Consider the following 12,461-nt stretch of genomic DNA (forward strand, 5'->3'; position numbering starts at 1 on the left):
TTTTCATTTCCTAGGGATATACATGCATCCCCCTCCCCTTGAGCTCTCCTTTATACTTGCCCTTTCTGATCTATGGATTGTAGCAAGATTAATCTTTATTTTACAGCTAGTATCCACTTGTATGTGAATACACACCATTCTTGTCTTTCTATGTCTGGGATACCTCACTCAGGATGAATTTTCCTAGTTCCATGAATTTGCCTGGACATTTCATGATGTCATTTTAACAGCTGAGTAATACTCTAATGTGTAAATGTATCACGTTTTCTTTCTCCATTTTTGAGTTGAAGGACATCTAGGTTGTTTCCAGTTTATGACTATTATGAATAAAGCTGTGATGAACATAGGTGAACAGGTGTCCTTGTGGTAGAATGCAGCATCCTTTGGATATATTCCCAAAGTAGTCTTAAGATAGATCAATTTTCAACTTCAATTTTTCACCTTCTATTCCCATTATTCTTATGTTTTGTCTTTCAGAGATTCCCAGATTTCCTGGATGTTTTGTGTCCAGAATGTTTTTTTTTAATTTAATATTTTCTTTTGACAGATGCAGCTAACTCTTTTATCTTATATTCATTTCCTGTGATTCTCAACTTCATCTTTTGTATATTGTTTACTTACTTAGATTTTACATTTTCTGAATTCCCTCATTGTTTTCTTTAATGTTTCTATTTCCATTTTTAGATTTTGAACAATTTTACTCATTTTCTCCAAATATTTGTTGGTGTTTTTCTGGAATTTTTTTGAGGGATTTATTCCTTTCCTTCTCTAAGGACCTCTATTCTATCATCCTCAAAAAGTTGTTGTTAAGGTCATTTTCATGTGTTTCAGCTGTGTTGGAGTATTCAATACTAATATTGTGGTAGTATTGTTCAACTCTAGGGTGACGTATTGTTCTGGTTGTTGCTCATTCTGTTCTTAGACTGGTATCAAGGCTCTTGTGTTTGGGGTGATTATATGTCTAGGTGCTGATTTCTAAGTTTGTCTTTGTTGGATTTTTTTTTGTCTGTATCCTGTTTGGTCCTCTGGTATTTGTGACTTGGATTTCTGGCAGCAGGTGTGACCTCTAGTCAAGTAGCAAGTCTCTATCAAAGATTGGGGTATGGGCTTTTGGAGGCGAGAGTGGCCTTTATTCCAACAGTGTGTCTCTGCTTCAGTTGAAAGTGGAAAGTGACAATAGGGAGGGGAGTGAAGATTGGGGAGTAGTGTTGTGGGGCACTGAGAGAGTAGAAGATGTCCATAGATGACTACCTGTCTAGAGTTCTGGAGGTCAGTTTGCGCTCTGGTCCAGCTTTGAGTCTCTGCCTAAGTTCAACATTTTTTCCCTCTGGCTGATGTGGTATGTTTTTCAGACTTGCATGGCCTGCACCATGGTAGCTCTTCTGATTGGTATTGTCTACAGCTGTTCTGGGTTGCAAGATCTGCATATTTTCTTCTGACATACATGGTCTGGACCTGAGCAGTATCTACAATAGATGGTGGCAAGGGCATGGCTCCATGGGCCCATTTGGCAGGAAGGGATGACAATGGGTTGGGTCTTTGAGATCTTAAACTTGTGTAAGAGAGAGTTCATGGGTTAGGTGTTTTTCTTAGTGTTCTGCTAACTGGCATGAGCTGCACTTGAGCTTATTTATTTCTTTTGGTTTGCAGGTTTTTTGGTTGTTTTTGTTTTTGTTTTCTTATTTGAAGACAGAGAGAGAGATAAAGAGGAGAGAGAAAGAGGGAGAGAAACAATAAATTTGGGTTAGAAAGTAATGAGGAAAAAAGGTTATAGAATTTGTTGAGAGATGACAAACATTCAAAATATATTATTAGAAAATATTTTTTACAAGAAAAGTGTCTTTAAAATGGAAGATACTGTATGGGATGAAGCAGCATATCCTTTTCATATTCTGAATAATAAGATATATGAATAATATTTCAGAGAAGACAGACTGTTTCCATAAAAGTACAATAAAAAATCATATTCCATAATGCTTTTCATCCTCAAAGATCCTGGACAAAGCATATCCCAAATGAATCCATAGAAATTAAATATTTAACTGTTTAACAAAATACATTATATACTTTTTTAAAATTAAGACTTTTTATTTTAGTAATTACCAAAAGTTTGTTCATTTGTTCATTTGTAAAATTTTTGGAAAATTAGCTAGGATGTTGAATCTTTTTATTTGTTTGTTTGTTTATTTTCTTAATATTCAATTTTTAATAGTATTTTAATTTTATAATTAATTTCACATATCAGCCACAGATTTCCCCATCCTCCCTCCTCCCACCTAATCCACCTTCCATTCCCACCTCCTCCAAGGCAAGTTCTCACCTGGGAGTCAGCCCAGCCTGGTAGACTCAGCCAAGCCATGTCCAGTCCCATCCTCCCTATATCACGGCTGAGCAATGTCCCAGCATAGGCCCCAGGCTCCAAAAATCCAGCCCATGCACCAAGGGCAGGTCCTGGCTCCACTGCCTGGGGGGCCTCCCTAACAGTTCAAGTTAGTCAACTGTCTCATTTATCCAGAGGACCTGGTCCAGTTCCACGAGGGTTCCTCTGCCATTGGTTCACAGTTCATGCATTTCCACTAGTTTGTCTTATTGTCCCTATGCTTTTTCCAATCATGGTCTCAATATCTCTCATTCATACAATCCCTCCTCTCTCGCCTATTGGAGACAGCTCCAATAACAGCTCCCGGAGCTCTACCTGATTCTCAGCCATGGATTTCTGCATCCACTTCCATCAGACACTGGATGAGAGTTCTATCATGACAGCCAGGGTGTTCGGTCATCTGATCACCAGAGCAGGTCAGCTCAGGCACTCGAGACCATTGCCAGTATTCTACATTGGAGGTATCTTTGTGGATTTCTGGTGACCTCTCTAGCACTCTGCTTGTTCCTATTCCCCTGGGGTCTTCATTCATCATGGTATCTCACTCTCAGTTCTCCCACTCTTCTCTTGATCCAGCTGGGACAACCCTCTCCCCTAAGCTCTCTTTACCCCGACCCTTGCCCTCCCTTACCCCTCCAACCCCAGTTTGCTCAGGTAGATCTCATCTATTTCTCTGTTGTTTGGTGATCCCTGTGTCTTTCTTAGAGTCTTCTTTACTAGGTAGCCTCCCTGGAGTTTTGAGTTGAAATGACAGCCTACAGAATTGGAAAAGATCTTCACCAACCCCACATTTGACAGAGGGCTGATATCCAGAACATATAAAGAACTCAAGAAATTAGACATCAAAATACATAACAGTCCAATTAAAAGATGGGTTATAGAGCTAAACAGAGAATTCTCAACAGAAGAAGCTCAAATGGCTGAGAGACATTTAAGGAATTGCTCAACATCCTTAGTCATCAGGGAAATGCAAATCAAAATGACTCTGAGATACCATCTTACATCCGTCAGAGTGGCTAAGATCAAAAACGCTGAAGACAGCTTATGTTGGAGAGGATGTGGAGCAAGTGGAACACTCCTACACTTTTGGTGGGAATGCAAACATGTACAGCCACTTTGGAAATCAATATGATGCTTTCTCAGAAAATTGGGCATCAACCTCTCAAGACCCAGCTATACCACTCTTGGCCATATACCCAAGGGAAGATCAATCATAGCACAAGGACACATGCTCAACTATGCTCATAGCAGCATTATTTGTAATAGCCAGAACCTGGAAACAACCTAGATGCCCTTCAAATGAAGAATGGATAAACAAAATGTGGTACATATACACAATGGAGTGCTACTCAACAGAAAAAAAAAATGGATGAAACTAGAAAAAAATCATCCTGAGTGAGGTAACCCAGACTCAGAAAGACAAACATGGTATGCACTAACTCATAAGTGGATACTAGATGTAAAGCAAAGGATAACCAGGATGTTGAATCTTTATAGCCTATAAGTTCAGAAGAGTAAGATGTATAAGGGCTTTGCTTTGGAGTAGGTGGTAATAGTTAATACTCATTGAACAAATAGGGTCATTTAAATATTAAATAGTCAATGGATATGTTTACAACTGATAATAGAGTTTCTGGTAGAGTTTCTGTTCAACATGTGTAAGGCCCTGGCTTCAATCCCCATAAAATAATAACTAATTTTTAATATACATTTAAAAAACACATAAATTCCTCTTTTTGTCAAGGATGTTCAAGTGATTAATACAAACAGGAACTGCAATGGTAAATAAACTTTATTTAAAAATATAAAATGACCCTGTCTCAAAGATAAAAATGTACAAAATACATAGCTATATTTCTTTACCATATGATACCACACATATAATATACAGTGACTCCTAGACATCTGGTTAGGAACATAGATATGTCTTTGTGGTTTCTAGCTTCAGTTCCCTGATTTCTCATACAGTTGGGAACTTTTAAGGTACTATCAGTTTTTTGGTAAATGTCATCTGGTCTTGTAATCTGGCAATGTCTTCTAATAATTTTTAATTGCCTTGCTCTTATTTCTCTAATAGATTTATAAAAATCGTTATATAAATTTTATATCAGACATATAAATATTCTGTGACATCATATATAAACTCTAATATCTAAATCATAGAAACACTGTTTAAAGTCTAAGTAAAATTAAATATTAGAGAATGGTATCACACCCAATGTTGAAATATGGCATGTACTATAGAACATCATTGTATCCAGATGATATATGCTCACAACTTCCCATTTGAAAACCATAGAGGTTTTCATTTTTTTTAATTCATAAATACCTGTTGTTGGCTCAACAGAAAAATATGGTTGTCCTTGTTCTAAGTTGTATAGGATTCGAGCATGATAACCAGTTGCAGGGTCATCAGCATCATTGGCTGTCACCTTGATGACAAATGTTCCTAAGTAGAAAAGATATATTAATAGTAAATTCAGATTTGACTCTCAGTCAATAATGAATTTAGTTCAGTAAAACGAGCAAAATGGCCACTAACAAGAACTGTAGTAGCTAATAGAGAAACAAGAAAATATAACTATATAAATAGGCCTCATTCCCACAAGATCTGAGAACTGTACTTGTTGATTTGTAATTAATGAAATGAACTGTTAAATAATTCATTGACACATATTGTTTATGATCTTTTCAAGATATATGATCACTGGAGGAACCTGAAAAAATATTAAAAATGTTGAAGCAGTCTATAGCTCAAAACATATAATGTTGAAAAACATTGTTAAATATTATTGAAGTGAGCTAGAATGAATATCAAATGAAGAAAAGTATATTGATTAAAGCCTCTTTATTATCTTTGTAAATATCCACTTGATATAGAAAATAAAATGAAACAGACACATAAGGTAAACCTTATTATTAAAATTCAACATATGCATATAATTACTTTTTACATTGACTATAAACATTGAAAAATTTCAAATACTTTTTTTAAAATATTAAATTTTTGCTTGTGTCCCTATAAACATAAAATTTCCACCCATGAAGCTTATGAAAACTTCATATTTATTGAAATTATATATTTTTTTATGTATAAGAATGAAAAGGATAGCATAAAATCAAGTAAACTTCTCAAGTCTTTTCACAGACACCTTCATGATTTTTCCCAGCAAAATACAAGTTCATAAAACCAGACACTCTTTACCTATGAAACCTTTTATATTTTAACTTCTGAAAGTATAAACTATGACTATGATGAGTTTGTTTTGTTTCTGCTTCAACTTAGTACTTTTTAAAAAATGTTTTTCAACAATGCAGCATATTTTAGCAATATTTAGCAATAATTTTATTAATATAATTGTTAATATATTTTCAAATAACTAAAAAGATAAGAATACAAGGTATGAAAATAAAATATTTCCACCAACTCTTATAGATTTGAACCATCCTAGTTCTTTAACATATGAAAAAGAAGCTTCATATAATTTTTTTAAACATGAATCTGGTGTAATCATTAAGGTATTGTGAACAAATGTCTCATAAACCATTTATGGAAACTGTGTGCAATGCATTGGGTAGGAAGTGTTTTTAGTTTGTGCTTCGGACATACAATTTTTAATTTCTCTACTTCCTGTTTATGCTTATATATAAATTATTTGCATAGATTCCTAACCCTTGTATCTAGACCTTAACCAGATGTCTTTGCTTTCTTAAAACCTCATCAATGCCATATCCACATAATCTACTAATCAAAAAATTCTTAGTATTGTGCATGCTTAGAGGTTTTTAAACCATAATAGCTCAAATAATGACAAGGAAAAGGATATAGGGTGAGATCCATTAAGAACCACTCATTTTGCTAGAGCATTTTCCCCTGTCCAATAAAAATAACAAAGCAAACAAACAACAACAAAAACAACACAAATTCTTGCAAAATTTTCTTGTAACCACACCTGAATACTTGATAACTTAATATGTCATCACCTACTTTGTACTAAATTGAAAATCTAGCACAGTTGGTTTATGTATCACACAACTTAATTAGTTAAATGTTTGTAAAATTAAATCAAACTCCTTTGAAATTTGTTGAAAAAACTGTGTGATGTGAATGTCCAGGATATGTCTGTCATAATAGATTAATAAGCAATTTGATTTCTGGAGATGTATTTTACTGTTCTCTATTCTGAAATTTTTGTTTACAATTATTTTATGCATGTTTATGTGAATGCTATATATGTGCATAATATCATGTTTGTGTACATGCATATGCTTGTTTTCATGCTTGAGATTCCTGGTTGGTTTTCCAATAACAAGTGATCAGATCTAGTAATACATACAAGCAGGTGATCTGAATGAACTCAAAAGACTGCATTTAGAGATTTCTTCATGCAGAGGAAACTAGAGTTTGGATGAGGAAGCACACATAAGAGAGGTAGGAAGGAGGTAAGAGAAAAATAACATGATGAATTTACATTTTACTTAAATAAAACAAGAAATTTTCATAACTGTATTATATATAATTCAATTGACATATATTTTATGTGTATGTATGCAGCATATGTAATCTGTCATTATTATTAGACATATATGCATAATATTATGCATACACATCATATATGTATGTACATATATGCATTTAAATTCTATGTATGGTTTTCATTCTGTAAATCTGTGTTGGATAAATAATCTAGATAAATATTAAAAGGGATCCTGACTAGCTGACACTCAAATTTGAACATTTTTCCTGCCTTAATTGAATGACAATTCAGTTTAGAAACAATATTTCTATAAACTATGTGTCAAATGGTTCTAGTCTTCACAGGCCAAGGTTGGCTTCCTATTTTGAAAACTATCAATGTGGAAATTATTTTGATGTGAAAAATTAGTACACAAAGCACTAATGAAAAAATCATTTTTTATTTGGATGAAAATAATCAGATGATAAGAAATAAAATTTGGGTTTGTAAATCCAACAGTAGCTACTTTTAAAATATATTTTTAACTTTTTATAATACAATTACATCATTTTCCTTCCCCATTTCTCTATCCAAAACTCCCTATTTACCCCCTCTTGTTTGTGTTCATATTACTAGCCATTTTCTTTAATTGTATGTTTGTGTGTGTGTGTGTATGTGTGTGTGTGTGTGTGTGTGTACCTCAACACTGACCATGTTACTTGTGAATGCTTACATATATTCCCAAATAAAAGAGTGACATTTCTGCCTCCTATGGTTTTTAATTTGTTCTATTTTTCAAAAGGCAATACTAATACTATATATTTAACAAAATAATAGCAAATTTACAAGCACATATTGCAAGAGAATAAATAAAATTCTAATAATTACAATCCCTTAATGGAAAAAATTGTAAAAGGAAGTTAAGGAGATTCTATTACATTAAACAGTTTAAAGAAATATTTATCAGTTCATTTTCAAAAACACAGGAATCAGTAATTCAGAACAAGGATATATTTTCATATATTAACTACTAACACTAGATTTCAGAATATTAATCTGTAACTAATTCTATTGCAAAGGTAATATGGCAACATTAGATTCAAGCCATATTATAGCAGCAAGACTTGAATATTCTAGCTTAAGCACAATAAAATTACTATTACAAAGAATTTTATGAAGAAGGTAGAGATGCTTAAATAGAAAATGAGTAAATATCTTAAAGAAATTAAGGAAAATATAAACAGTAATTGGAAGAAATAAACAAATTCCTTAAATAATGTAAAAAAAAAACCATACAGGTGAAGGAAACTATTTAAGACACGAAAATTGAAATATAAACAATAAAGAAAACATAGACAGAATCCAGACAGAAAATTTTCATATGTGAACAAGAACTACAGACTCAAGCATGACAACCTTACTAGGGTTGATGTTTTCCTTCTAGTACCTACTGTAGGGCTGGATTGTGGATAGATATTGTTTAAATTTTACTTTGTCATGAAATATTTTGTTTTCTCTATCTATGTGATTGAAAGTTTTTACTAGATATAATAGTCTGGGCTAGCATCTGTGGTCTCTTGCAGTTTGGAAAACTCCAACCCAAGCAAGTTAACTACAGCCAGGAAAACTCAGGCAATAGATAATCTCACAACAGGAAAATTTGAAGAAGGGAAACATACACACACACACACACACACACACACACACACACACACCACACACACACACACACACACACACACACACACTGTTATGACCAACAACAACTACTGGTTATTAATATCTCTCAATATCAATGGGTTCAATTCACCAATAAAAAGACATAGGTTAACAGAATGGTATGAAAACAGAAGCCACCCTTCTGTTACATACAGGAAACACACGCAAAATCAAAGATAGATATTACCTCAGAGTAAACTGACTGAAAAAGATTTTCCAATCAAATGGACCTAAGAGGCAAGCTGATGTGGCTACCCTAATGTCTAATAAAATAGATATCAAATTGAATTTAATCAAAAGACGTAGAGAAGGACATTTAATACTTATTAAAGTAAAAATCCACCAGGATGACATCCTAATTCTTTACAGCTATGTCCAATACAATAGTAGCTACATTTGTCATAGAAACATTACTAAAGCTTAAATCATTCACTGAAACCAACACATTAAAAATGATAGACTTTAATACCCCACTTCTACTAATGGACAGGTAGTTTAACTATAAAATAAACAAAGAAATAATGAAACTAACAGACATTATGACTCAAATGTACATAAAAGCTATCTATGGAACATTTCACTAAAACTCAAAAGATTATACCTTCTCAGCACCTCATGAAACTTTCTCCAAAACTGACCACATACTCACTAACAAAGTAAGTCTCAGAGATACAAGAAAATTGAAATAACCCTCTCTATTTTATTGGAGAATCATGGATTAAAGCTAGATTTCAACAACAGAAACAACAGAAAACCTATAAACTTATGAAACCTGAGCAACTCTCTACTGAGTTACCACTGGGTCAAAGAAGAAATAAAAAGAAGTTAAAGATGTTCTAGAATGCAATGAAAATGGATGCACAACATACCCAAACTTGAAAGTAGTACAATGAAAATAGTACTAAGAAGAAAGTTTGTAGCACCAATTGCCTTCATGAAAAAATTAGAGTGACCTCATAATGGTGGCATAACTGTACACCTGAAAGATCTAGAACAAAAAGAAACAAACACATACAAGTGGAATTCATGGCAGGAAATAGTCAAGTTAGGGATGAAATCAATAAATAGAAGGAGAAAAATACAAAGAATTGATGAAACAAAGAGGTGGTGCTTTGAGAAAATCAACAAGATAAACTCTTATCCAAACTTACTAAAGATGAGAGGCATAATGTGCAAATTATCAAAATCAGAAACAAAAAGAGGGACATAACAAGAGACCCAAGGAAATACAAAGAATGATTTTGTTACCCATTAAAAAATCTGTATTCCACAAAATTGGGAAATCTCAAAGAAATGAATAATTTTCTCAACAGATGCCATTTACCACAATTAATTCAGGGCCAGACAAATAACGTAAATAGATCTGTAACTTCCAAAGAAACAGATACCATCACTAAAATCTCAAAACCAAAAATAAAGCCCAGGGCCAGAATGGTTTAGTTCAGAATTCTATCAAACATTGAAAGAACAGCTAATAACAATAGTCCTTAAATTCTTTCACAAAATACAAACAGAAGGAACTTTGCTAAATTTATTTTATGAGACTATAGTTACCCTTATATCCAAACCACACAAAAACTCAGCAAAAAGAATTACAGAACAATTTTTCTCATGAACATAGATGCAAAAATACTGAATAAAATACTTGCATATGGAATCCAAGAATATATGAAAAAATCTTCTACCATGATCATGTAAGCTTCATATCAGAGATTCAGGCATGGCTCAAAATATGAATACCTGTCAATGTAATCCACTACTTAAACAAACTGAAAGATAAAAAAATGCATAATCCCTTAGTTGTTGGATGGGGTTTCTAGCATGACAATTAGGGTGTTTGGCCATCCCATCACCAGAGTAGGTCAGTTCGGCTGTCTCTCGACCATTGCCAGTAGTCTGTTGTGGGGGTATCTTTGTGGATTTCTGTGGGCCTCTCTAACACTTTGCTTCTTCCTATTCTCATGTGGTCTTCATTTACCATTGTCTCCTATTCCTTGTTCTCCCTCTCTGTTGTTGATCCAGCTGGGATCTCCCGCACCCCCAAGCTCTCTTTCCCTCGACCCTCGCTCTTCATTACCCCCACTCATGTCCAGGCTGTTCATGTAGATCTCTTCCATTTCTGAGGGATATGGATGCAGAGATCCATGGCTAGGCCCCGGGTGGAGCTCTGGACGTCCAATTAGCAAGAAAGAGGAGGGTTTATATGAGCGAGAATTGTTGAGACCAAGGTTGGATAAAGCACAGGGACAAATAGCCAAACGAATGGAAACACATGAACTATGAACCAATGGCTGAGGGGTCCCCAACTGGATCAGGCCCTCTGAATGGGTGAGACAGTTGATTGGCTTGATCTGTTTGGGAGGCATCCAGGCAGTGGGACCAGGTCCTGTGCTCATTGCATGAGTTGGCTGTTTGAAACCGGGAGCCTATGCAGGATGGCTTGGCTCGGCCTGGGAGGAGGGGACTGGACCTGTCTGGACTGAGTCTACCAAGTTGACCTCAGTCCGCGGGGGAGGCTTTGCCCTGGAGGAGGTGGGAATGTGGGGTGGGCTGGGGGAAGGTGAGGGGGGCGGGAAGGGGGAGAACAAGGGAATCTGTGGCTGATATATAGAACTGTATTGCAATATAAAAAAAAAAAAGAGGAAAAAATGCATGATCATCTCATTAGATGCTGAAGAAAACTTTTGATAATAAAATCTAGGATTCTTTCTTGATAGAGTCTTGAAGAGATTAGGGATACAAGGGACATACCCAAATATAATTAAGGTAATATGGAGCAAACAAATTGCCAACATCAAATTAAGTGGAAAGAAACTCAAAGTGTTACCATTAAAATTAGGACCAAGAAAAGGCCGTACATCTCTCCATATCTATTCAATATAGTTCTCAAAGTTCTATCTTTAGTAATAAGACAACTTAAGGAGATCAGGAGGATAGAAATAAGAAAAGATGAAGGCAAAGTACTGAGAGTCGCTGGTAGCAAAAGTCCATGAGTGTATACAACAGTGACAACTAGTGTTCAGAAGATCAACCTAACAGAACTAAGGGTTCTATTAGAGAAAACCATCATGCAAGGCATTATGGAATTACTGCCTTTTGAATGAATTGCCTGTCTCTTGTAAACTTGTGCAATAACGGCTATGATTCTAGCCATTTATTATGCATTTTCATGTTATGTGTACATGTACTCTCATGATTGCATCTCAATCTTATGGGCATACATAATTGTGGATAGTCTAGAAGATGATTTCTTGTTTAACTGTACAACTTTTATTAATATAAACATACTAAAATATCCTTCATACTAGACCTATTGTTCCATGAGGACCAGAGACACTTAGAAGTATTACCACTTACCATCCTTAGCTACTGACACGATGAATATTAGCCAGACTAAATGTCTTCATAGAACTTTCACAGAGTAGAATTGCAGATATCTGGCTTTGTTGGATCGAAACTCTTCAGAAGAATTATAGTGAACCAGAAGTGATAGTGCAGATGTCTGGCCTTGGTATATCTTAGTCCTTCAAGAGATCAATAGCACCTATGTTGCCCTAAGTTTCCTCGATTAGCACCTCCCCATTCTGATTCAAATAAAAATTAACACTTTGTATTTATTTCTACACCAGTTTTTAATGCAAGATTTTAGGCTTAGTAGACTAATTATATATAGGTCCTGAGATCCAGGTGACTAACAGAAAAAGACTGTTAACTGACTAACCATATCTGCATATTATTAATCATACAAAGCAGTACATATATTCTTTGTCTTTTTCTTAAATCTTTCATTGGTTTAATTTCTTTCCTTGTAACATTTGTCGCTAACCCTTTAAGAGATAGCCAGACCCTTTTACATCCTACAGCCATTGGCAATCAACAATTAAGCTGACCAAGTCTTTACCAAG

General features: G+C 34.6%; 1 protein-coding gene across 1 annotated transcript in view; it reads right to left on the reverse strand.

Moving 5' to 3' along the window:
• The window catches only part of Cdh19 (cadherin 19), a 115,512-nt gene that overhangs the window by 57,528 nt on the left and 45,523 nt on the right, over positions 1-12,461 (reverse strand). Inside the window, exon 4 of the mRNA XM_059280666.1 lies at positions 4,710-4,829. Within this exon, the coding sequence (XP_059136649.1) occupies positions 4,710-4,829 (120 nt within the window). The remainder of the gene's footprint in view (positions 1-4,709; positions 4,830-12,461) is intronic.

The sequence above is a fragment of the Peromyscus eremicus genome, chromosome 15 (assembly GCF_949786415.1).
Source record: "Peromyscus eremicus chromosome 15, PerEre_H2_v1, whole genome shotgun sequence".
NCBI classification, from domain to species: domain Eukaryota; kingdom Metazoa; phylum Chordata; class Mammalia; order Rodentia; family Cricetidae; genus Peromyscus; species Peromyscus eremicus.